Below are 24,159 nucleotides of genomic sequence, written 5' to 3'. Positions count from 1 at the left end.
TTAAATTAAAAATGCATTTCATTTCCATTTGAAAAGTTCCTGTGTACAGGTAAGAAGCTGCCTATTCTATGTGAATACAAGGTCAGCTTCTTTAAAGTGCTATCTCTGTGACAGGATAGGATATATATGAATGAAGTTATAACTACATCTCACATTATACACTGAGCACGTATCTAAAACTGCCTAAGGCAAACCTACTGATTTGGTTTCCAAACAGCTGCTCTGCCCAGGAGAGAGGCTTGACAAGTCACTGAAGGACAATCGCCAGAAAGGTATCAATATAATGTCGTCAGGTTTGAATAACTAGAATTCATTCCTCATAAATGGGCAGCTTTCTACACAGATGCCCACAGACAATTACTATACCTTTTCACTGACTAAAATGGCAAGGAAACAGAATCCCTGCTCCAGCACTTCTTACCAAGCAGAGGGCCAACTGTGGTCCCTTATAATCACAATAACACCAAAATGTTTGTGCAGTCAGTAGTTAATCTAGTCATACCACAGTAAAACACTTCTGAAGAATCTAGTATGGAAAACTACAAATAGAAACTTGTGCAAAAAGAAAGAAAGAAAAAAATTCCTGCAAATGATATCCTTGTTTTCTTGTTTTACAGAATCCAGGATGACACAGGCCTTTCTGGCTTCTCTCTTTCCTGTGCCTTGTAAGGTAAAGATAGAAAGGAAGCACCTAGTTAAAAAAACAAACATGTAGGTAAGTAGTTCAAGGAGATACACTAGGCCACTAAAGTATCTGGGAGATTGAGTATTCATCATATGAGTTAAGACATGAATCTTGAGGATGGCCAAACTGCTCTTTGGAAACTGAAACTGTACAGTGGTCACACTGTACACTTTGCTGCTTGAGAGCACAAAGTTTCTATTCAGTTGATCTGTGAAAACATTTAATTTTCATGTCAAATGGGCAATACTTTCAGCAGTGATATTTCATTGCTCAGAACAACAATATAGGACAATGGGCCCCCAAGGCAGTCTAAATAGTCCAGGTGAGTATTATGTAGACGAGGTTCACAGAGTAAGAAGGGTCGTCTTGTATTTCCTGAATCTAGAACTGCCCCCTGCCAAAAAAAAAAAAAAAAAAAATCTGTATTTTATTTCTTTCCTATGCATAAGTTCCATCTTCTTCCAGATTGATCCATTACAGAGCAGAAAGATTTTCTTCCATAACATCCATTTTGGACTTATTAAAGAAGGAGAGTTTCATGCACAAAACAAAACTTTGCAAACAATCCAAGTGCTATTCTTTGTTGATCTTGATTCCAAGACACAATAACTGCAGAAGTATCCCAATAAAACCACATAAAGACAGAAAAGAAAATGACTACACATCACCATTCTTGTGTGGAATAAGCAGTTTGAAATTTCTGAACAATCGACATTATTCTGTAGCCCTCTCCACTGGAAGAAGGGGAAAAAAAAAGTAATGAAAAGTTCTGTGAAATTCTCCAGAGCTGAGTTCGGAAAGTTGGTGCACATTGTGCCTTTGTATGAAAAGCATCTCTGCCACATGAATCAGGTAAGTAACAACTTACTGCATTTCTCATGTCACTTGTGTCTCATCACAGGAACAGAGTGGGCTTTTCTTTGTAAGACTCCTGGACAGGATGAAATTCCACAAGCAAAAAGTATGAGATACAGATGCTAAAAATAATGCAGAGATATTTATATCTATGACTATATTCATCTTCCTACTACCTCATACCTTTCACTTCCTTGTGAGCTTATACTTTGGTTTTCATAACACATTTCAACTGCAAGGCCTTTGGCACAGAGACAGTTTCCTCACATGAAGGAATTTTTATGCCTAGCACAACAAGAAGTTGATGCTTAAAGAATCTAAGTGATGCTCTAATATAAAAAACATTAATGTTGGGTCTGATGAGTTATGACAATGCACATGTCAGTCAACAGAAAAGATAATTGGTTAAAATAATAGTATCTTTCCTGTCTTGTGGTTTCAACTTCTGTGCAGAATGGTTGTACCCTTTCCATATTCTGAAAATACATTGAAGTATACTTGAGAAGACCCTGTGAGTCTTAGGACCAGATCTGGAACAGAAATAATATCATATTCATTGGGGGGGTGAGGGGGAGGAATATCTGTAAGAGCTTGGTTTCTCAGTTTTTAAAGAGACTTTCATCATTATGGCCCAAGAGAAAACAGCCCTATACCTTTTGCTGAAAGTTTGCCCTCTGAAAGTGCTGCCCAGTTGTCTGGGTGACTGATGGCAGGGTGATAAGCTGCTCCACAGGAAACATCCTGTAAACACGCAGGTTACAATAGACTTTCTCAGAAGAATGAATATCCATTCCAAGTGGGCCAACTGGAAGATAAAAAAGTGAACGTCTAGATCTCACGCGTGGTACAGGCAAGACAGCTACATTGCTGAAACCACAAGAATGAGGGAAGACCTTATCACCCCAAATGAAAGACAGTAATAAAACTTTACTTTTCAGCACAATTATGTAAACCGGATGCTTTTAAGCCTCTGATTTCCTCTGGATAATCATGGAGCAGCTGTAGCTAAACAAGGTGTCTCATTATAGAAACTTGTTTAAAAAAATTGCACTAATTACGTTTAAGATACAGCCCAGAACTCAAGGTTCGTATTTTAACACTTGAAACCAAGCAAATTGGAATCTGATTACATACACTATCAGAGGAATGACCTATTCAAACTACATTGCTCTGATTAAAAAGCAGATATGCTCAAAGTAGATAATTTCTCATGAAGGGTTCAGCACTCAGAAACCTATTTCTGATTTTGGTTGATTAGAACCTAGAGTTCTTCATCTTTGTGGCACATTGCAAAGTTCACCTCCATTGAAAACCTATGGCAAACCTTTACAGACAGCTTTACAGGAACCCTGAAAGACATTGTACACTCAAAAGAAGTTCAAATCCTTTCCTTTGGGTTCTGGTGATGAGCGCACAGAACTGAAAACTCAGACATTTCAGATGATCATGCCACAAAGTCAGCACATTATCAGCAAATGAGAAAAACCTTAAAAGACTATGAAAGTCCTTGCACACCAAACTTTACATCTCTTTTATTAAGAGCTTGTTGCTCAGACCAGAAATAGATTTTCAAAGGTGCTACACATCTGATAGTTTCAGGACAGAGAAAACCCAGCTGCCCATTAATGGTCAATTTTTATGTTTTTAAATACAAGGAAAAGTAAGAAAAGTCAATCTAGAGAACACATTCATGGACAAATTATGCTGCTAGTTTTTCAGTCAAGAAGCAACAGGGAATTCAGTGAAATTACAGAGATATACTCAAAGCTAAATTTGGCCTTGTAAATAGAAAAAAAGATAGAGCCATTTGCAAAGATATTCTGAACAAAATTATTCAGTTGAAGCTCAATGAAATAAAAGCTACAATAGCATTCAGTATACACTACTGAATGTGTTAAACAGCACTAGAACACATACTGTAACAACTATAAGCAAAAAAAAGTACTATTTATGCACATAAGATGAAGATACCTTCAATAATTTTTTTTATTAGATTTTGGTCAGTACTGTAGTGTGACTCTGATCAGACTTCTGTCACACAGAAAGATGACATAAATTTTTTAGATCTTGCCTTTTTAATATCTATAAAAGGATCTCTCATGTTTACCCAGTCTTCCATGATTTAACGTAGTCTGACACTTTTTAGCAGGATTGCAGGCTCTGTATCATTTCAAAGTTGTAATTTACTACCTGTGTAAAAAACTCAAAATACGGCAAATGAAAACAAAATAAAGTTGAGGACATAAGGAAAAAACCAACTGTTCGCTACCACATACTTGTTCTGAAATATATAGAAATTCAGTTTTCTGAAATATGATTTTTATTGTTTGAACAAATTATAGTTCACTTGCACAAAATATCTTGAAACAAAAAAAACCCAACTGTTTATTTGTAAAAATTAGCACTGTAATAGTCACATATTAGTTTAGTAAGCAAAAGACAGTATATTCAATAACTAGGATGAGGGATGAAAGCCAGGTTTCAGAGTTCTGTTCTAAACTATATTACAAATGAGCTACGGAAGCAACTATAAAAACAGTACAATAGCAACAGTGAGGGTTAATTCAAGTTTCTGAAGAGCTTTGCAGTCTAAGTATAGCTTACGTTTGTAAAGCGAAAAATAAACTCTAGAAAGCATAATATACTTATGGTTACCATCAGAATTATAACCATGCTGGCTGCTGGAATGTTAACAGATGAGCCATAAACACACACACATACAACTCCACCCACAGTAAATCCACCCTAATTACTGGTTTATGAACAAGAAAATTCAGATTAAAATTGTTTATAATATTGAGGTATTATTTCTAATATCTACTACAAAAACAGCATACAGAAACACAGGAACCATAGTTTAGATAGGATTTTTTTTTTTTAAGTCATTTACAGATTGACTAATCTAGATTAAACCAGAAGATAGCTAAAACAACCTCCTCAAATTTTGTATATCTAGAGAGCTGTCTATGAAAAAAGAAACAATGTATGCTTTTCTTTTCATTTTGACTGTGGAAAAACAAAGGCTAAAGGACATAAAAGAATGCAAGTTTCAGTTATTCAGCCAAATGCAGTATGGCAAAGATAAAATGTTTTGTTTAGTCAGGTTTTTGATTTTGCTTATACAAACTTCAGACACTTCAGATCTGTTTATTACTTTCAACATACCAAAGTTCACAAAGGGTTGCACCAAAAGGTCACATCACAGAAAAACAGCAGAATGTAACTACTTGTGTAGTGGATGCCCGGTTACATTGGGTCATGCAGAGCTAGTTCTAGAAAACACGGCCATACTGCTACGCCATGCCAACCAGAGAGCAGCACAGCCATAGCTGTGCTGCACTACACCTGAGACAAGAATACTGCAGCACCAAACTCATCCTTGCAGAAAGAGCCACAGCATCTCCCCATCGGTCTGAGACAATTTGCCATCTGTTCTAGCTAATTCATGACGAGGCAGTTGACTATGCAGGGGTATGTACTGGAAAAAGTCTCCTAGCTCAAGTAGACGTAGCTCGTACAAAAACAACTGATTTTGGTTTTAGACCTTTGGACGCCTGGCTGTGACACTAGCCAGTGACAGTGTTCTGCGTAACGATGGAAGATTTTTGCTTTAGAGTTTCTATGGCCACAAGCAGCAAATCTTTAAATGTTATGATCGCCACCATCTTCACCACTGGGAAGAAGACAATACATTGAGTTTCCCTCACTTTCTCTAAAAAGAAAGGAGTGGTAAAGAAACTGAGTGGTGTTTAGGTGCAGTTCTCCCAGACAAACTCTGGAAACTGTCCCTTTCAGGATTTAAAGGACTCCGGCCAGAAATTAAGAAATCCAGGCTCTGCCTAGCTAGTTGCAAACATGACTATTTGATGAGAAGTGCCAAAAATTATGAAATAAAGAATAGATTTTTTAAAATTAAATATATTCCTAAGCCTTCATAAGTTAGCATGACTTCCATCAAGAACACAAAATCATCAGCTAGGAAAGAACAAAATTTTCTTTGTTTACTGGAAGAGTTTCCCCTACTAGCCAGAAGTAAGATAAAACTTGCAGTATTTTTTTTTTTTCTGTGCTTGTTTATATGATGAAGGTCATGTTATTTTAAGGAATTTCAACCCTTCATTAGATGTAGCAGACTATGAATTCTGCTGGGGAGATCTGAGATCTGGTTAATTCCTTTTGCCAACCTGTTGTCTCACTGAGCCACAGTGATTTGTAGCAAAATCAATAGAAAATGACAAATACGTAGAACTCCCAGATCTTCATTGTCATTTAGATTGTCCTTGTAGACTCACCAGATAAAAATACCAAAATTCAGAGGCAAAAGATTTTACCCCTTTAAAAAAAAAAGGTTTCTCTGTCAGGTGAAAACCAATCAAGTCATCATGCTAGCTTTAAAGTCATCCAATTTCAGCAAACACCTTTGATCTATTTCAGTGTTCTGTTACTAATCTACTGCTGATGAAGAAATATGCAAAATGCAGAAATGACAATGAACAACAGAACCTTGTCCTACCTAGACACAGACACATTACAGACTACAGCAGGTCATGGGGAAAGTATGTCAGTTCTCAATCTCATAATACACAAAATCATGAATTCCAAGAGCAAAAAAACCTAATGCTTTCTGCTTACCTGATACGGAACAATACTCCCATGAGCAGTACCCCAGCGTTTTGCTTCAATTTTGCAATTAAGGTAATTAGCTGCTACATGAGTGAGACATGCAACCTGGAAATGGAGAAAAAGTAAAGTATTCAGGAAAGCTGAAACTTCATTGACACCCTCTCTGAGTTTTCTGTGTTTATATGTGCTTCAGATACATAAGTTAAAATATTTATGTCACAGAAGAATCCTTTATATATTACATATTATGTACACTTTTTTAATATGAAAAAAATCAGGCTACATCTATATCATGGAAGTGCTTGTATAAGTACAACTCAATAAATTAAAAAAATAATACATGTCCTATAACACTAGTAATGCTAGACAAATCTAGCATTAAACTACCCTAAGAGATAAGACAGTATTACCCTAAATATTTTGCAGAATGGTCACCTGCAGCAAAGAAAAAAAAAAAATCAGTCTTGTCCAAAGTCTAGTGGGAAGCATGATGGATTTGTGGGATAGAACTCACCATTTCCTGAACCTCAATCCCATGCTTAAATCACAAAGGCCTTTTCTCAGTTACAAGATTATCTTTCTGTTTTCTCCTATGCTTCTCATTTTACATGTCCAAGCTATGGAAAATACTTCTGAATTCTTCAGCTCCCCACATGCTCTGTAATACTAATTAAGTGGTAAGCCTTGATAAATCATCTGCCATTAGAAGATAAGGAGAGATTTATCAAGTTATTAGTCAGACAGACAAAACTGGAAAAAGATTAATTTTGTGAAAAATATGGCACGCTAATTTAGTAACCATAATTTGAGGGGATAAATATATACTTTGTAAGCACGAATATATCTTAGGAAAAAGAAGTGAACATTTATGATGCAGTAATGCATGAAAATCAGTGGTTCTGTTATACGCAATGGCAGATTCTTTATTCTTATTTCTTCAAGAAAATATAGTGTGCGACTATATCCGAAGCCAAGTAACACAATAAAGTATCAGTTAGCATGCAGGTTATCACTAATTCACCAGACACAACATATTTGTTTTATGCTGTTAACTAGTTGTGCCAGTAAGTGCAACTGCTTGCCTAAACAATAGGCTATGTGACCATTTTTTTCCAAAAATATTATTTTCTTCATATTTCTCCCCTAGATGGAAGAAATTTGCTATGAAGATCCAAGTGTTTACACTATTCTGTGCCTATTAATCAGTCTAATCTACATCAAAACATGCAGTAATTAATTCAGAGTCCACCATTCACATTCCAATATGTGAATTATATCAGAATTTCTAGAAAAAGAATGCCATTTCATTTTCTTCTCCTTTCTCTATACATGCTGAAAAGGCAATGTGAATGTGTCACTTCCACATTTAAAGCAAATATTTAACTGTAAATCATGGATACAGTGATTTAGTCCAGCAGAAAACCTAGGAAAATATACAGCAAATAAGAATTTAACTGCTGCCAAAAAATATATATCCCTATGTACTAACTACAAATACAATGCCTTATTCCTGAGTACTGTTGGAAAACACTTTGTAGTTGGATTTCAGCTGCAGCTTATTATAGCCCAGTGTCACTTCATTCAGCTAAAATGTTGAACAATGTCTAGTCTGTCCTTCAATCCCCAGGAAAATCTCAGCAATTAAGGAAATGGATCTGGGAGTATGTAGAAAGGGCTTTTTCTTCTGGTTTGCAACTTTCCTCAGCAACACAGAATGAAACACACCGTTATTACAGAGAGACTTTAATGAGTCACAAAAGTGTATTATTTTGTTATTATTAACATTTTGTTATTATTTTGTATTATTAACACGTACCCTAGACCCATCGTTCCTGTCATTTTTCAATTTGGGGTCACGCTCCACAGCGATATTTTTTCTACCACAGCAAATGGTTAAGCAATGATGATGAAATATTAATCATTAGATATTCTTCTGTATTTGTGTGTTACACTACACAGCTGCTGTATTCCACATAAATTTCACTGACAGGTGACATGCATCCACTACAACGGGCTTTTACTGTTAAAGACACAAGAATGCCCTCTGTGATACCTGCATTTAACTTTTCACACTTCTGGAAGAAAACGCTATACCAAACTTAACTCTGGGAAGGACATAGTGAATTAAAACCTAGTGAAACAGAAATCCTAAAATATTGATATTGAATATAATGGAGCCAAGAGTTCATTCCTTTTATTTATTCATATTCTATGCTGTAGAAATAGGGCTATGAGTTTCATAAACAAAATTCTTCACAAGAAGTTTCACAAGAAAACTTCTATCCTTAAAAAAAATAAATCTTTTTAACAGTGTTGCAAATTGCTTCAGCTTTCTTGATGAGATGAATATAATTCTTTCAATGGTGGAAAACACACACGTCTGGATTTCTCCAAAGCACTTGTTCACAGTACCACAGGAAAAAAAGAATTGAAACATAATACTCACTAGATATCGGAATTGCAACACTAAAGCTTCTGCTCAAAGACTTGTTTCAGTAGCAATAGACAGCAAATGCCAGTAATGTCAGAAGCTTAGTAAAGACAGCAATTTTGGAACTAAAGTTGCTTAGACTATACCAAGGCCTCAGTTCAACATGATATGTAGTCTGAAGAATAATTTCATTTCAGTCAATGTACTGATCACTTGCTTGAATGCATATGCCTATGTATCCTGCTGAAACTGGTTTAACTTATTATTGTTTTTTCAATAAATCATGAAGGAAAAAGGCTTTTGGTTCCCTTTGACTTCCTTGTCTGAGTTGGGTACCTTGTTCATAGCCAAATCAGCCGGCCAAAAAGAATTAGTAGTAGTAGTATCATCCTCCTCCTCCTCCAAATAAACTTATATTGACCACATCAAAGTAAATATTTCAGTACTTTGTGTTTTCCATATAAACACACTTAGTTGAGTGAACCCTGTGGCCTTTTGCCCCTTTCATCATAACTCCCTGATTAATTCAGCAGACTTAAAAAGACAATTCTATTTCTACTGTCCCATGAAACTGTTATAGACAGTCCCAGGACTACTGTGCTTTTCCCTTTCCTCTCTTCCTGGCTCTGTTCATTCTCTCTGGTCTCTCCAAAGATTTACTCTCACTAAAAATGCACTATCCAAAAAAAAAAAATCTTTCAGCATATACATTTTATGTCCTTAATAAAGAACACAAAGAATTTGTCTACCTATACCTTATGGTTGTTAAGCAAACTGCTGAACTATCAGCGTAAAAAAAGATATCCCACCTGAACATTTCTGCAGACATATCCCCTAGAAAAAATGTTTTTAACAAAGTAAGTCTATTTCTCCAAATTCCCCTGTAATTCAAGACTCAGTTAGGACCTCACTGCTAGAGACACTTCTTGCAGTAGGAGTATCTATGGTACAATCAAGCTCTCAAAATGAAGTTTGGGTACATCTGTATTACATATTCAGTTAAGTATTTTTAAACCTATATTTAAAACTGCTTTCCTGAAACCTTATAGACCCATTTCTTTTCTCTTTAATTAAGAACTAATCCTCAAAAGTAACCTTTGGACTTGTAACATTAAAGCAGATGTAATACAATGATACAGACATCTCTGTATTCATTTACTTGCAGAGACAGATCTATGCACTGTAAATATGTATTATCAAATATCTACAGATAAGCGTTTCTTTATTTCACATCAGTAAAGGGAACACACACTTCAACATTCCTTTCTGATATTACTGTTGACGGCCAAATCACGTATTTGCATTACATACTTACTTAAACCAGAACAAAAAGAGAGCTGCATTAAGGTCTGAAAAGTTATGCTCAGCTTATGATGGAATCAGACAGATGGGAAACAAGATATTAAAAGCCACAAGGTGAGCAGACAAAGAGAAGAGACAGAATTTCAAAAGATTTTTTTCAAGATAACACATCAAACATAATTTATTACAATGAGTTCACTGAGTCAATCAATCATTTACATGCAAGTTCAACAAGTGTATATGAATAACAAAAGAAGACAGGTAACTGGACAGAGGAGAAAATAACATTTTAATTATATTCTTTACTTTCTTCTCCCTCCAATTTTGTGTCCACTTCCCTGCCACGTATCTCAACAAGGCTTTGACTCTTAGCCAAGTTAATTTTTTTTTTCTCATTCTTTGTTTACTTTTTCTTAAAGTAGGCATGCAGACTGTCTTTTAGGAGCTTTGAGAGACAGGCATTTTACAGCAGAACAGATAACTTATTTTACACTATACTACTGACCTAGTAACCCAAATATTAATTTATAACTATGTAGAAAAAATCATCCTGGTAAATTTCATTGCATTCTGTTGTGCAAAGGCCAATAATCTTCCACTTACACCTTTCCATACTTCTGGTGACATGGAAAAAAGATCTTTACATAAGAAATATTTGAACATAAGACCACAATCCTCATTTGGTGTACACTAACAAAGCTCTCAAAATCACTGATCCTGTGCTGGTATTTACCTAATGACTGATTTTACTTTTTTACATGTTTTCCCCTTTCCATGTTGCAATAAATAGTTTGACATTAATAAATCAACATTCAAGTTTGATTAATTTTGCTTTTGCAGTTACCCCCATCCCCCTTCCCATTTGTATATTTGTATTGAAGCTGCTTTCATGGACATGTGCATGGGGTGACCCTCGGCTCTTGTTTCTTGAGTGTTTTTTTCATTAAAAAAACCAACCATCAAAACCAAAAACCTCTATTTCTACCAAGAAAACCCCACTCCATTTAGAAGAAAACTCCACTCTTCCAGTTGAAGTCTAATTACATTTAGCCACAAGGGTTAATGAGAGTAGAAATAGGTTCTTACTAGTCTGCAATCACCTCACTGCTGCCATAGACAGTGCACGCATGTTTTATGTTACATGCTAAGCATGGACCCAACTGGTTCAGGACATGGCACTGCACCGCAATGAACGGTGCTGTTCCACCAGTTTTTAGGCAGGTAACTGTGTTTCAAACTCCTGCATGAATGAACTGGGCAGCAGGAACCACAGCCTTGCACAGAGGCAAGAAAGCTGCCACAATTCAAGGCAGCCCATTCCACAGGGGGCCAGCAGGAAGCCACAGCCTTCCCAGGAGCTATCAATGAACATACCCTTATGTCTGGGCACGTAAGGGCCTCCCATCCAGCCTGGAGTTGAGAGCTCTGCAGGAGCTAAAAATCAGCTCAAGAGTCCCACACACCCATAGGCCAGGCAGACATCACCACCTGCAAGTATGCAGCAAAGCCACTGCCCACAAAGGAGCAAAATTTTATAAATTCATCAGTGGTGTCCCTACATCTGTGCAAAGCAGCAGGTCTGACCTTCTCCTCAATTCACAACTGTTGTCCCGTAATCCCTCTCCACATAGTTTTTTCCCTTCCCTTCAAGAGCCAGTAGTACTGTAGCTGCTTTCAACCAGTGCTTTGCAGACCAGCAAATTCCACGAATGACTTTGAAGAGGTCTGCAAAAGCTAACTAAAGAAGCAAGACTACTATCACGTAGGCCAAGGCTTACTATTAAAGAGTCTACAGCCCCTTTAGAAAATGTCAGTAGTCACGTTATGACACCGTACTCTGGGGTAAAAAGTGGTTTCTTCCCAGTGACGCTGACTTCTTTTAATGTGAACCTCCAGGAAGTGATCATGAATTCACCCTTCACAAAAAACTCCTGGCATTGAAGCATCAGCAAATGCTGTAATCCCAGCCACAAATACAATCTTGTAAAGATAAAAATCAAAGCCTTAATGACAAATAACTACAATTTTGGAACAGGTCTCATATTAGGTCCTATTTTAGGGCCTTCCAACCAGACACTTAAGCAGGTATCCAACTCTATGCCAGTAATCATATGCAGCATGTGGGACTTGCTGATTCAAGTTAGCCACTTGATCAAATAGCACACAACAAATCACACAGTCACAGAAATTATGTGCTAGGAGGTGCTTAATGAACTAGAAACAATAAAAAATACATGCAATGAGAAAAACAAAGGTAATGTATTTGAAAACCCTATCTTGAACACGGATTCTCGGAGGGGAAGAAAGCTAAAGAGAGCAAAACAGACTTTAAAGCGCACAATTGTGAAGACACTTTTTTAGTGTGAAAATGATGTCTGAAAACAACTTTTGCTTTATTAAAAAAAAATAAAGTTTAGACTACACAAATATAGAGAAACGGAGGCATCTTCAAAAACACAAGACATTTGCGTAGCAGAGAACTGCTGAGTTCAGTGAAATGCAACAACAAAAAGAACTGATCTACAAATGATTTTTTTTTTTTTTTTAATGAGCTATTTAGAGCTTATAAAAGACCAGGATGAACGCTTCTGTGCTTCCCACAGCATGGAGATCATCTCCTGATTAAGATTCAATTAGTATTAACAATAGCAAAGATTGATGCAACTCACAGATGTAAGATGTGAAATTTCAAAAATATGTATTATTCAGCACACAGTTTCAAGAGAAAGTAAATGTTAAGTGGACTCCTATCTCTCCTCAGTCTCCACTTTAAAAAAAAACAAACAACAAACCTACACACACTCAGATGAATTTTAGGTGAAGGATCAGAAATAAAAATCCTGACCATAGAAACTATTAGAGAGCACTGGCATGAAAGAGGGGGGAAAAAAAATTCTTTTACATGAGCTCCAGCTGAAGAAAGCAACATTTTAAAATGAAGAATAAATTACATTTTCTCGATTAAAATAGAATACTAATAAACTTTTTCTGAAAGTGTTAAAAAACATACTACTTCAACCACTGAAAAATTCCTGTTTCAGCTTCATAACAACACAGGAACAGCTCTAAGGAATGCATCACTTCAAAAAAAAAAACTATTAAAAAGAATATTAAGGTTAAAAAACCCAAGAACTCCAAAATTAGTCTGTAAACTGTGCAAGATCTTGGTGCACTTATATACAAACCTTAATCATATGGTCTGATACTATTTTTCTATCAAACTTCTGACTCATTTAATTAGTAGGTACTTATTGAATGTTTACTTTTAACTTATTCAGGAATACACAGCCCGAACACTCCACCAAATCTCCCAGAGAGTCCCTACCAGCCTTTATGCAGATCATATGTTGTACACGTTGCACCTTCTGTCACCCTGAGTTCCTTTCAAAACACAGTTCCCTGAAACAAGGGTGATTCATCTGCCAGATTTCAAATTTCCACTCCAAAGAACGAAGGCACCGGGGGGGGAGGAAAAAAAAAAGCCCATCAATGTTTTTTCCCATAACTTGTTCCTGGAAACAGATGAATCATTTTAATAGTAACTGTGAAAACAAATCACTTTTTGGCAATTCCATGACATGGAAAATTCAGCCAAAACAGTTAAATCTTTGCCAAAGTTATAAAAACTAAAATCAGACTCTGATAACAGACATATCATACAACCTTAACTATAAATGACACTTCTACAATCATTTCCTCAAGCCTCCATCTCCTCTGAAGAAAGAGTATATATCCACTGAAATACTAAATGCATTACGCTCTGTATTTTCACACAGCTTTGCTAAGTCCAGGCAAAATTCAACTTACAAAAAGTTTCTTCTCCTACATTTTAGTTTTTTTAATACTATAACACATTTTCTTATATTATTCCTTAATTATGGCCTTTTCCACTATGCATTTAATATGAATTACAACTTATCTGTTTTTTAATTCTATGTAATGATTTCATTGATTGTTTAGAAAATAGCACAGGAGTGGCTTCTATTCATGCAAAGAACTACAAGCATACTTGCAAAACAGAACAATTTGAGTTTAAAAACGGTAGCTATATTTGACAGCTGAGAATGAAAAGAGCAAAACATACAAATAAAATCCAGACAAACAGATTTTGCTCATATAAAAATTAATTACCTGTGAGGACAGGCATCAGAATAACTATAGCAATTTTTCTTATTATTTGTAATAGGGTAGTATCCAGAGGCTCCAATTTGGATGCTACATACACTTTGTGAAGGATTCTATTGTTTTATTTAATCATTAATAAGGATGCTTTTCCATGGAAAGCTGCCAACATCCAAAAGAAGCTGTATTAAGGCACTTTTCACTTTTGATCTTATGATTAGAAACAGTGCCATTTACAATGAAAATATGCATACACCTAGCCATTTGCAGCACTCATCTTTTTGTCTCCACATTTATCAGCATTAATACTTGCACAGAAAAAAGTATCTTAAGTATGTTTGTCTGCTCCTGACAATGTCATTTTCATCTTATCGGTGGAGAATTATCCCTCCACAAAAATAATAGTAATTTCAACAGCTTGTGCTGCAGCAGTTCAAGCAGGTAGGTTTTTAGATTTTTCATTTGATACATGGGGAGGCACGTACAGAAACGAGCCATGTCTATTTGGTTGGGTGAGAAACATGCAAATATTCCACCCCTGTTATCACAGCCAAATCTCCTCTGGTCAGAACAGTCTTATCTCAACAGAACGCTGGCATTAGTTGTAACATTGAAAAATCTCTGGACACTGCCCATTAAGTGCTTATGTGCTAATGCACTACAGGGATGACACAAGAAACAAACCCATGCAATTGAATGAAATGTTTGAAATGGGATGTTTTACAATGCACAAGATGGCATTTCTGTGCCTCTGCAGCGTTAATGAACACCCACCATTCGGTCATCCACAATGCTTTTTTGAGCACTTTAATGCTGTCCGCAATGCAGATGTGGTTCGTCTACTGAGCTGTTAAACAGCATACAAGTCAGAGAAACGTAGTCCAAAGTTCTATTTGATTTGAAAAAATAAATTGGTTAGTATTATCAATGAGTCTGGAGTCAAAATACGGCATTTCTGCCTGATAATGCATTTTGAATAGTGACAACAAATTTGTAAATTATTCTCTGGAGAAGGAAGTTTTCCCTTAATCGATCTACAAAAATATTTAAATAGTTCCACAAAAAAACAAAATGTTACATTACAGAGTAAGCTTGAATGAAAATAATGTCATGTAATTTTTTATCAGAGGAATCTGGTACTACAAATATTCATTCCAAAGAAGGCAAAGCATTTTTACAAATAACTGAACTCGCACTTTTAGATAGAGCTTAATGGATACCTGTTTTCGAAGACATAAACCAGAGTCTCAACACTTTTTTTTTTTTATAGCTTTCACTATAATATAATACATAACTAAGGAATTATGACCTCTGGCCTAATCACATGTCACTACTCTAAAGAATTTGCAATTTAATTGATGAGACAGAAACAATACAGTGCTGAATAACACAAACATGAAGAAACACAGAGTCATGGCAGCAGAACTCCATCCGACCAAAAAGAAGTCATTAGACCTAATTTGTTTCAGCATCATCCTTTACTTCACCTTTTTTATAAGTTATAATCTACAGAGAAATTTCAATCAGAGCAATCTGAGACGATCAAACCAAGCACTGTTAAAACCTTAGCTAGCGTTCCATCAGCATACCCAAAAATGACATACTTGTTAAGGTTTATTAGATTTCCAGAGGTTCAACAGCACATAGAAATCAGTTGTTTTGCTAACTTAAAATTTTCCATGACATAAAATTGAAACCTCTTCCATCAAGTTACAACCCTTTTCCCTGCTGTTTACATAAATAAATAGCGCATAAGGTGTTGAAAGGCCCTACCCAAATTTGACCAATTTACAGAATGACTTCTGAAGGCTTCCATGAGTTTAGAGGGAGGGGTGAGCTTTTGGGGTACACTAAAAGTGCTTATTCTGCTACCAGTTGCTTAAATCATTCCCACTTCTTTTGAACTACCCAGGTTATCCTCCTTCTCCTAATACTTAGCATGATCCTGAAATATGATCTGCTGGTAATGAATGACAACAAACATCTTGATTCCATTTCCAGAATTACACCCTTATTCAAAGGTCATCTAAATAATAAACTCATTAAAAGAAATGTCTTCCTTTGTCTTCAAACTCTATCCCCTACCCACTCCAGATAGCCATTTCATTTTTTTCTATGTATTGAAGGGGCGTATTTTTTCTATCTCCTTCCTAGACTTTCTCTAATTCATGACAGAGGTAGCTCAACACAGGAAAATGAAGCTGCAACAGTCAGGCTTAGTTTCATTCAAGAACAATAGTAGCAAAGACAAAAAGGCACAGAATTTAGTCAGATAGCAGCTAGAGAAAAAAATCCCTTGCAACCTGGGTATGTACTCTGTTTACAGAGTAAAGCAAGCCACTAAATAAACCCAAGATCCAGTTGGAGTACCATCTACCAACGACTTTTCGCATAACTAATCATTAGAAATCACAACACACATTCCACAGAGGCCAATATTAAATTGAGTTACTGTCATGTTAGTATGGTCTTCTGGTCTATTCAATAAAATTCTGGCTACTTCAAACCCCGAGGGATAAGTTCTGTTCTTAGTTATACTGATGTCCTCAATGGAAATTATCAAGAATAGTAGCCAAGAAAAGTGTTTAATGCACAGTATATATTTAAAGAAATGTTCACATTAATTCAGATTTTATTACCTTTCCATATCAGAGCTATGCAGTGAAAAAGACAATGTCTCCATATAGTGCATACAAAATTTTTTATCATGATGGAGATTAAGAATACAATGTTTTGCAAACATGATGCTTTATAAGCATGTAAAAAAGAACTGCTTATTCAAACCATACCCAAAACAAGACAACTGTGTAACAGTCCTCCTAGCTGGCCTCCGAAATCACCAGCAGCAATGACCTCTAAAAAAGCAGATTTTCTTTCTGTATTCAGCCAACTCGCAACTCTCAGTTAGCAAGCAGAGAAGCAACAAGATACAGTCAAGACACCTGAACAGTATTTGAGTTCCAAGACTGATATTTCTCACAAAACTTATGGCTCAGGGATCCTGTGATGCCATATATATCTTACAGGCAGTATGTAATTGTTAACAGTTTCACCTATACTCAATAATTTGTAAAAGACATGTCATGAAAGCCCTGAATCGAGAGCACTAAAAGCACCTTAAAATCTATTAAATCTATTAAAGCCTTAAACACAATCATCTTGGGAAAAAGTGATGCAGAAACAAAAACTAATAATTTCTAAACCTCACCATTATCTCAGTAAACTAACTGCCAAACTAAAGCACAAAGATGGAATATAGAAAATAATTTATACCAATTTGCTAGGTTTTTCTAGGGTCACTTCAAAATTTTGAGAAGATTAAGAGTTTGCTATGGCAAATACAGACTAAAACATAGTCATCAGAAGCAGAGAAGTGTCTGATGAACAATCATATAATACAAACAATATTAACCACATTATCCTGTCTGTGGAATCTGGGAAAAAAATACACTCCAAAATTGCAGAAATGTTAAAGGTAAAATACTTCTTGCAGATTTTCAATCCAAGAGAAACCAACTTATTACAGTATTTGTTGGAGCCTGGTTGTAATTAAATACAGGAAGGATATTAAAACTTCCAAGAGATTTTTTTTAAGCCACAACAGAAGAAAAGGCACAATTGCATAATTGGAACCAAATCCAAAACCCACTTCCTTCTTATTTACTAGCATCATCTAAAGGACACTATTTAGATGCTGAAAGGTCTGGAGCTGACAACTGTAAATCATCTAAAAGTCAAAAATTTCAAAGGAATTGTATGACATGGGTTAAAAGTTTATAGATGAGAGAGATAGAAAGTTAGTGCTCACTGCAAAACCACATCCTAGTGGTCACCGAATCTCTCTTCTCAATAAAATCCTAGAATTCTATTTCGTTGTGGGGAAAAATCCTCTTTGGTAGTAATAAGCTGCTATATAGCTATAGGGCAAAAATGTTTGATATACAGAATTTGAAAGAAAGATGTCTTTTTAAGATATTCTAAAAATAACATTTCTTTAGAGAACAGGATTTCACTTATCATTTGGTTCTACACAGACCAGTTAAATACTAAACAAACTTGCCAGTCAGTGAGATATTTCTTTAAAAAGCTTCAATCATTTTCAATTGGGAATTGAATTCAGTTCAGTGCTCTTTGTCATTAGCATATCTGTGCAGGAAATTAGTATCAAAAGCATCCTCCAGCCCTCCCCCCCCAACAAAAAATTTAAAAATCCTCTTGCATGTCTATAAGGCATGCAGAAAAGTGGTAGCACAGACATAGATGGACATGTACATGCTAGGTTTTTTGCTATAACATAAACCAAGCTGTTTTCAGGGATTTCTAATTATTTAATTGCTTTAACCCCTGGGGGTTTTTTTTTTCCTTTCTGACAGTCAAAGTCATCAACACTGCCCAATGAAGACATATGTATAGGGCAGCTTCACAATTCTCAGTTCAGATGAAGGGATGGACAAAAGGTGCAAGCATGCTGCTATATTAGCTCGGTGCATGAAATACTGACAAAAGCCGCAAGTTTCATACAGGTCCCTGCTGACATAACACTATTAGTAGGAGGATGGTTCAGTAGCACTTTTGTTTTACAGACAGAAAAAAAGATTCTTTTTTTTTTTTTTCATTAAAAATTACTACACCCCAGTGAAACTCATGCTGAAGGAAAAGTTATCATGATGCATCTGTTTGACCTCTAGATCCCACCATTAATCAACTGCAACAAGAACCTAACAAACTAAAAGTCTACAACTTTAGGTTCCTTATTGTTTTGGCAGCATCCGTGAGAGACTTCAAAAGGCCATTCTTTTTAAACATTCATCACATGAGGAAGAGCTAGCTTTAGATATCTCAGCTCTCAGCTTGGTATGTAAAACTGTAATCCCTTTGAAAGCATGGATCTTTCAAGAACCTGATCGTATCACAGTAATTGTCTAACTTTCCTTTAAAAAAAACATTACCACCAGAAGTACTGCAAGAGCAATTTCTTTTTTTTACATTAATTTTTAGATTTGTGCTACTCTTTCTTAGTACACTCACCCTTAAAGACTCACAAGTAACCACCTGTTTTGCAAAAAGAAAGAAAACAAACCAGGAAAACTAGATGTTCTCAGAGAGACTCAGCTGTCAGTTATGTTTTTCTTCATTTTAACACGTTTTTTAATGGGACTGATCACAAGGGTTTATTTTTGGTACCCCAGCACCTCATCCATAATTTTTTTTTCCAGTTTAATACATGTTCTCATTACAGTCTTGGGCCAACACCCTGAAGTTCATTTGGACTGAAATAATAGGGTTACCTAAAACAAAATAGCTGTTTTCTGAATAACAGCTTATACCCATACTCTATTCCAAAATACCAACTTATTACAGTTTAGTTTACCCAACACTGAAGTAAATAAAAACACTTATTTTGCAATAATAGTGTGCATGTATGGAATTACTTCTTAATAACTTTTAGATAACTATAATTTGATAACAAGCATGGAATGAGTTAATGTTTAAAAAAAAAAACCCACTAAACTGTCCCTTCGCCATTTAGTACTTCTTCAGCTAAGCACGTAGAAGTCAAACACCACATATCATGCTTTGTTCACTAACACCTATCCAAGTCTTCATTCCCTTTCTTGTGTACGCCAGTGAGCAGCCTAAAGAATGATGATGTGGAACTTCAGTTGGAAGTTCTGCAATATGAGAATACTTTTGTGTATAGCCAAACCTATCATAACCAAGGAAAAAGATTCTAAAGACAAATGAGGTGACAAAGTAAGGTGAAATAAAAGAAGAGAGTTACAGCAACACCTAATTTTAACTCTTCTTACTTTCAGCATTTGATAAAATATCAAGTAATAATCAAAAAGGCTCCATTAAAAAAAGCCAAAAACCAATGGAACAAGGAATTAAAACATAACAGAATTACTCTGGAAATTAATAGAAATTACCAGAAGTCCTTTTAGTAAAATTAGAAATGAAAAAGATCAAGGAGAAGCTGCCATAATATAAAACACTATGATACCTTAAACAAGAAAAAAACCTTCCATATATACACAAAATAGTTAATAAGATTTTAACATACATTTAAAATATTTTTCTGAACTGCCTATTACATTTTTCAAATACAGACCTAACATTTACAAATATACATAAGTATGATTAAGCGTTCAGTCCTTACAAACATTTCTGAAACAAATGAAAAATTCTTTGTTGATTCAAGCAAGGGCTTCCCCTCCTTTCCAGATCTGATTTCAGTAGGTATTTAAACAAGAGCAGTAGGTATTAAAACAAGAGCAACCTCAATCATTAGTCTCAATCATTATTATCATACAATGATATAGGTGGGAAGGAACCTTCAGAGGTCATCTTGTTCAACCTCCTGCTCACACCAGGGCCAACTTTTTGCACAATGGGCACTCTACCATCTCTCAAAGGTACTGACAGGTATAACGTGAAGAAAAATACAATTGAATAAAGACAAAAATAATGGAGCACTGTAGTAGCTTTGATTAGTACTTCATACAATTTTGATGTACATTTTAAAATGCACACAAAAATTCCTATGCACCATATACCCAGTTGCTACCAGCCTGTATCTACATCAGCAAAACAATGTATCATCCCATCATATGCAGCTCATACCAACATCACTTTCTGTTTGTGAATTATAAATCATTGTACCAATGGTGCTTAAATGTTCAATGACAATTTAAAGTTCTCATTATTCGTGGTATATGGTACACCTTTCATGATCAAAACATCTTTGTGTTTACAATTTTGATGAGATTTCTCTTTAATGCGCCTAGAGAAAATGCTGCATCTTCAAGCTTACTTTATTCTTTAATTCCCAGAGCCAAAAGGCAGACCTCCTGCATTACGTTACTTTGACACTTGGGTGATACTTGATTACTCTGGGTGATTTTGCACAAGTCATTCAGTCACTCTGGTAGTAATATTACCCAGTGCCAAGGCGTCCCTTCCAACAGTGGTTTCACTGTTTATGCTTGTCTATCTACTACAACTGTTACTTACAATTTCAGGGATATTATAAACCTTGATTAACCCATGTTTTCAAAGAACATGGAGGTCTTTTGTAAAAAGTGAAAACCAAAACATAATGCAGTCGTCACTATAACCATGTCATACAAAATGGTCACTACCAGAGTGGCAGAGTAAGGAAACTATCACTAATGCCTATTGTCATTATTATTTTTGTCATTAGTTGTACTAATTTGCATTAATTTATGTCAAAATGGTATTCTTAGGTTCAAACACATACACAACTAAAAACAATTTTTTTAAAACTCCTACCTGAGATGACAAGAGATTGCAGTCGATGTGCAGTCCTTTCCCCGTCTTATACCTCTGAAGTAAACCAGCCATAATTGCTCCATATGTATACAACCCAGTAGCAAGATCTGTCATGGCTACTCCTGGTCTAACTGGCTCACCATCCTAAAAAGAAAGAAGAAAACACCCCAAAACAAGACAAACAAAATAAACAAAAAAACCCACACACACACACACACAAAAGAAGAAAACAAGCAGAGGCAAAACATTACTTGTTGTTATAGCACATTCTGCACAAGACATCTGAAAAAGTGTTTACATGTTTCTGCATTGCAAACTGCAAGAAATAAGAGTATCTTTGAGTGAACTGAAGTATAAAAACTACCACTGAAAACCAGATATTCTTGCAGTATCTACACAATACTGTAACTTTGCGATGCTGCAGACTGGAAATTGCAAATGATTTATTTTGCTACTTTTTGCCCTAATAACATAATGCTTCAACTCACCAATGCAAAAAGAAAAGAGATACTGTTAGAGACAAGAGAATCCAGTGAAAACTGAATTTCATTATGCCTAGAAGCCAAAGGTCTAAAGGTTTTCCACAGTATGCTAACCCGGGTGCATGTCTCTTTCAAAGGCAGAACCATATTGCTTTGCTGTTCTCATTCTCTCTCTCTCTCCCCTCTTTTGGCCCTCCCCCAGCCAAATCTCAGTTTTGTATTTTCCAGTATACACACTCCAGGCTTCTAGTGGGAAAACAAAATCAACTTTGTTTTGTTTACACATGTACACATTACACATGTAAATATATGCGAATTCTTGACCTTCTGACCAATAATCACTGGAAAGTTGTTGGTTCAAATATCCTTTTTCAGTATGTCATCCCTTTTTCTGGCATCAAGGGAAGAATCTTCATTTTACATCATGTGTTTCAGAACTTCCCTAATCATGAGCACGAAATATGGCCCCTCTGCAATCAATGGCAAAATGAACTTCTAATTTCAGTCAAGGTAGGCTTCTACCATAGGAGCTTAAAAGTGCTTCTGAGACGTTCTCCCATTTCCTACTCTGAAAAGTTTGAGGTCAGATGCTCAGATTCTGACAGCAATTGCTTGCCCTGAAGTACAGTCCACAAATAGCAGCGCAAAGCTAATGTTTCAGGGACTGTTCCAGACTTTCAGCACCTAAGTAAGCCTATAATAATCCAACTTAAAATCAGTATAATTGATAAATAATAACTGTTTGTCAAAGTTCCCATAAACGCCTTTAAACTAATCTAGCATAAATTCACTGAAATTGAATTTACAGAATTACTTTAATTAGTCATGTCTAAACTGCTAAGTGTAGTCATACTTTAAGATTGCAAGAGAGTTATGTTTACTGATAATTATTTTAAAAAGTGTCTTGACTTCACGTAAAAAATTTAAAACTTATCTTCACTATGCTTTTTTCTTTTGCACTCCAACAGGATTTACATAAGTCTGATATCAAGTTATATAAGTTTTAAAAATCATTTTAAGAAAAATAATATATTGCATTATGAATTGCATTAATAGGTCAATTCTGGGATAAAAGACTGCAGTACAACTTTTTCTATGTAAGATAGAAAAGGCTGCTATTTTATTTATATCATAAGAGTGATTAAATAAAATTATAAAATCTGTATCAAATACAACAAAATTAAAAAAAACCCTCAGTTACTGTCATTCAAACTGCTGTAAGGATTAGTCTGTGACTATCTATAGCCTAGATATTAAGGATGATGTATAAACTACACATCCTTAAGAGGAACACTGCTTTAGGAAGTACTTCTTTTTTGAAGAATCTGTTATTTCTTCCTTCTCCACATTCTACACTAAGCTACTTCAACTTCCCAATAGAAAGGACAACTCAAAGGTTCCATCCATTTACAACTCTCTCCTTGTATCCAACTCTGGGGGAAAACAGGAAAGGAAGTTATTTTTATACACGTAGGCCTACTGAGAAAACTAATTAGCACATGAGAAGGCTTTTGCTCCTCAGAGCTATCACTGAAGACTACAAATGAAAAAAAAAACCAAAACATTTCCCCCATATTAGCTGCTGCAAGTTCGCAGTTTGTTAAATTGTTCTTTCTTCATTACAGCCAAGACGCTGGGATGAGAAGAAATTAAAAAGACTTGAGATTTTGCAAACAGATGTGCAGCAACATTCTTAGTTTGAAAACACTTCCCACTGTTTTCAAAGTGTCATTAATTTTACCCCGACGGAGAAAACTACACTTTGAAGATATAAAAATCAGGACTATTTTAATAGATTGGTACATATGAATCTGTCTTCTCAAGCCTTAATTCCAGCACTTTCCTCATCAAGTACTAAACTACCTAATGTTTTAAAGCAAACACTTCCTTTGCCTCAGTAAAAAGTTCACCTTTATTTCTAAAAATACTTTGACAATTTCCCTGTACAGAACACTCCTACAAACTATCCTAACACTCCACAACCCATAATTCTGCAGCAGTCCACAAAATTTCTACTCTTCCTTGGTCTTTCTGCCAAGATCCATGAGTAGCTGGCATTTTTCACCCTTTCATCAGCTTCTAATGTCCACCTGTGCCATAAACCAGCTTTTATGTGACAGGATGCATAGCTGTAAGTACTGTGAAATGGATTCATTCAGGTTTTCATCTCTGTCCTGCAGAACAAGGGATATGAAGCTGCCTTCTATGAAGGACAAAGCTACACACACAGAGAAATACCTTCCTTTAGACAGAGCTTCAGCACAGCAGTAGTTCTGCGTAGTTAACGTTATACTAGTTCCCTGAGCAAAGTAAAGATCTATACAGTAGCTTTTATTCAAGCAAATTATTTTAAAAGTAACAAACAC

General features: G+C 35.6%; 1 protein-coding gene across 1 annotated transcript in view; it reads right to left on the bottom strand.

Annotated features, from left to right (window-relative positions):
- Positions 1–24,159, bottom strand: part of SUGCT (succinyl-CoA:glutarate-CoA transferase) — a 332,361-nt gene that overhangs the window by 266,920 nt on the left and 41,282 nt on the right. The window contains exons 7-8 of the mRNA XM_009274789.2: positions 21,312–21,455; positions 6,173–6,268 (exon numbers count right to left, since the gene is read on the bottom strand). Coding sequence (XP_009273064.1) covers positions 6,173–6,268; positions 21,312–21,455 — 240 coding nt within the window. The remainder of the gene's footprint in view (positions 1–6,172; positions 6,269–21,311; positions 21,456–24,159) is intronic.

This window comes from Aptenodytes forsteri, unplaced genomic scaffold (genome assembly GCF_000699145.1).
Source record: "Aptenodytes forsteri isolate BGI_AS27 unplaced genomic scaffold, ASM69914v1 Scaffold282, whole genome shotgun sequence".
Classification (NCBI taxonomy): domain Eukaryota; kingdom Metazoa; phylum Chordata; class Aves; order Sphenisciformes; family Spheniscidae; genus Aptenodytes; species Aptenodytes forsteri.
This window is presented reverse-complemented; position numbering and strand designations above follow the sequence as displayed.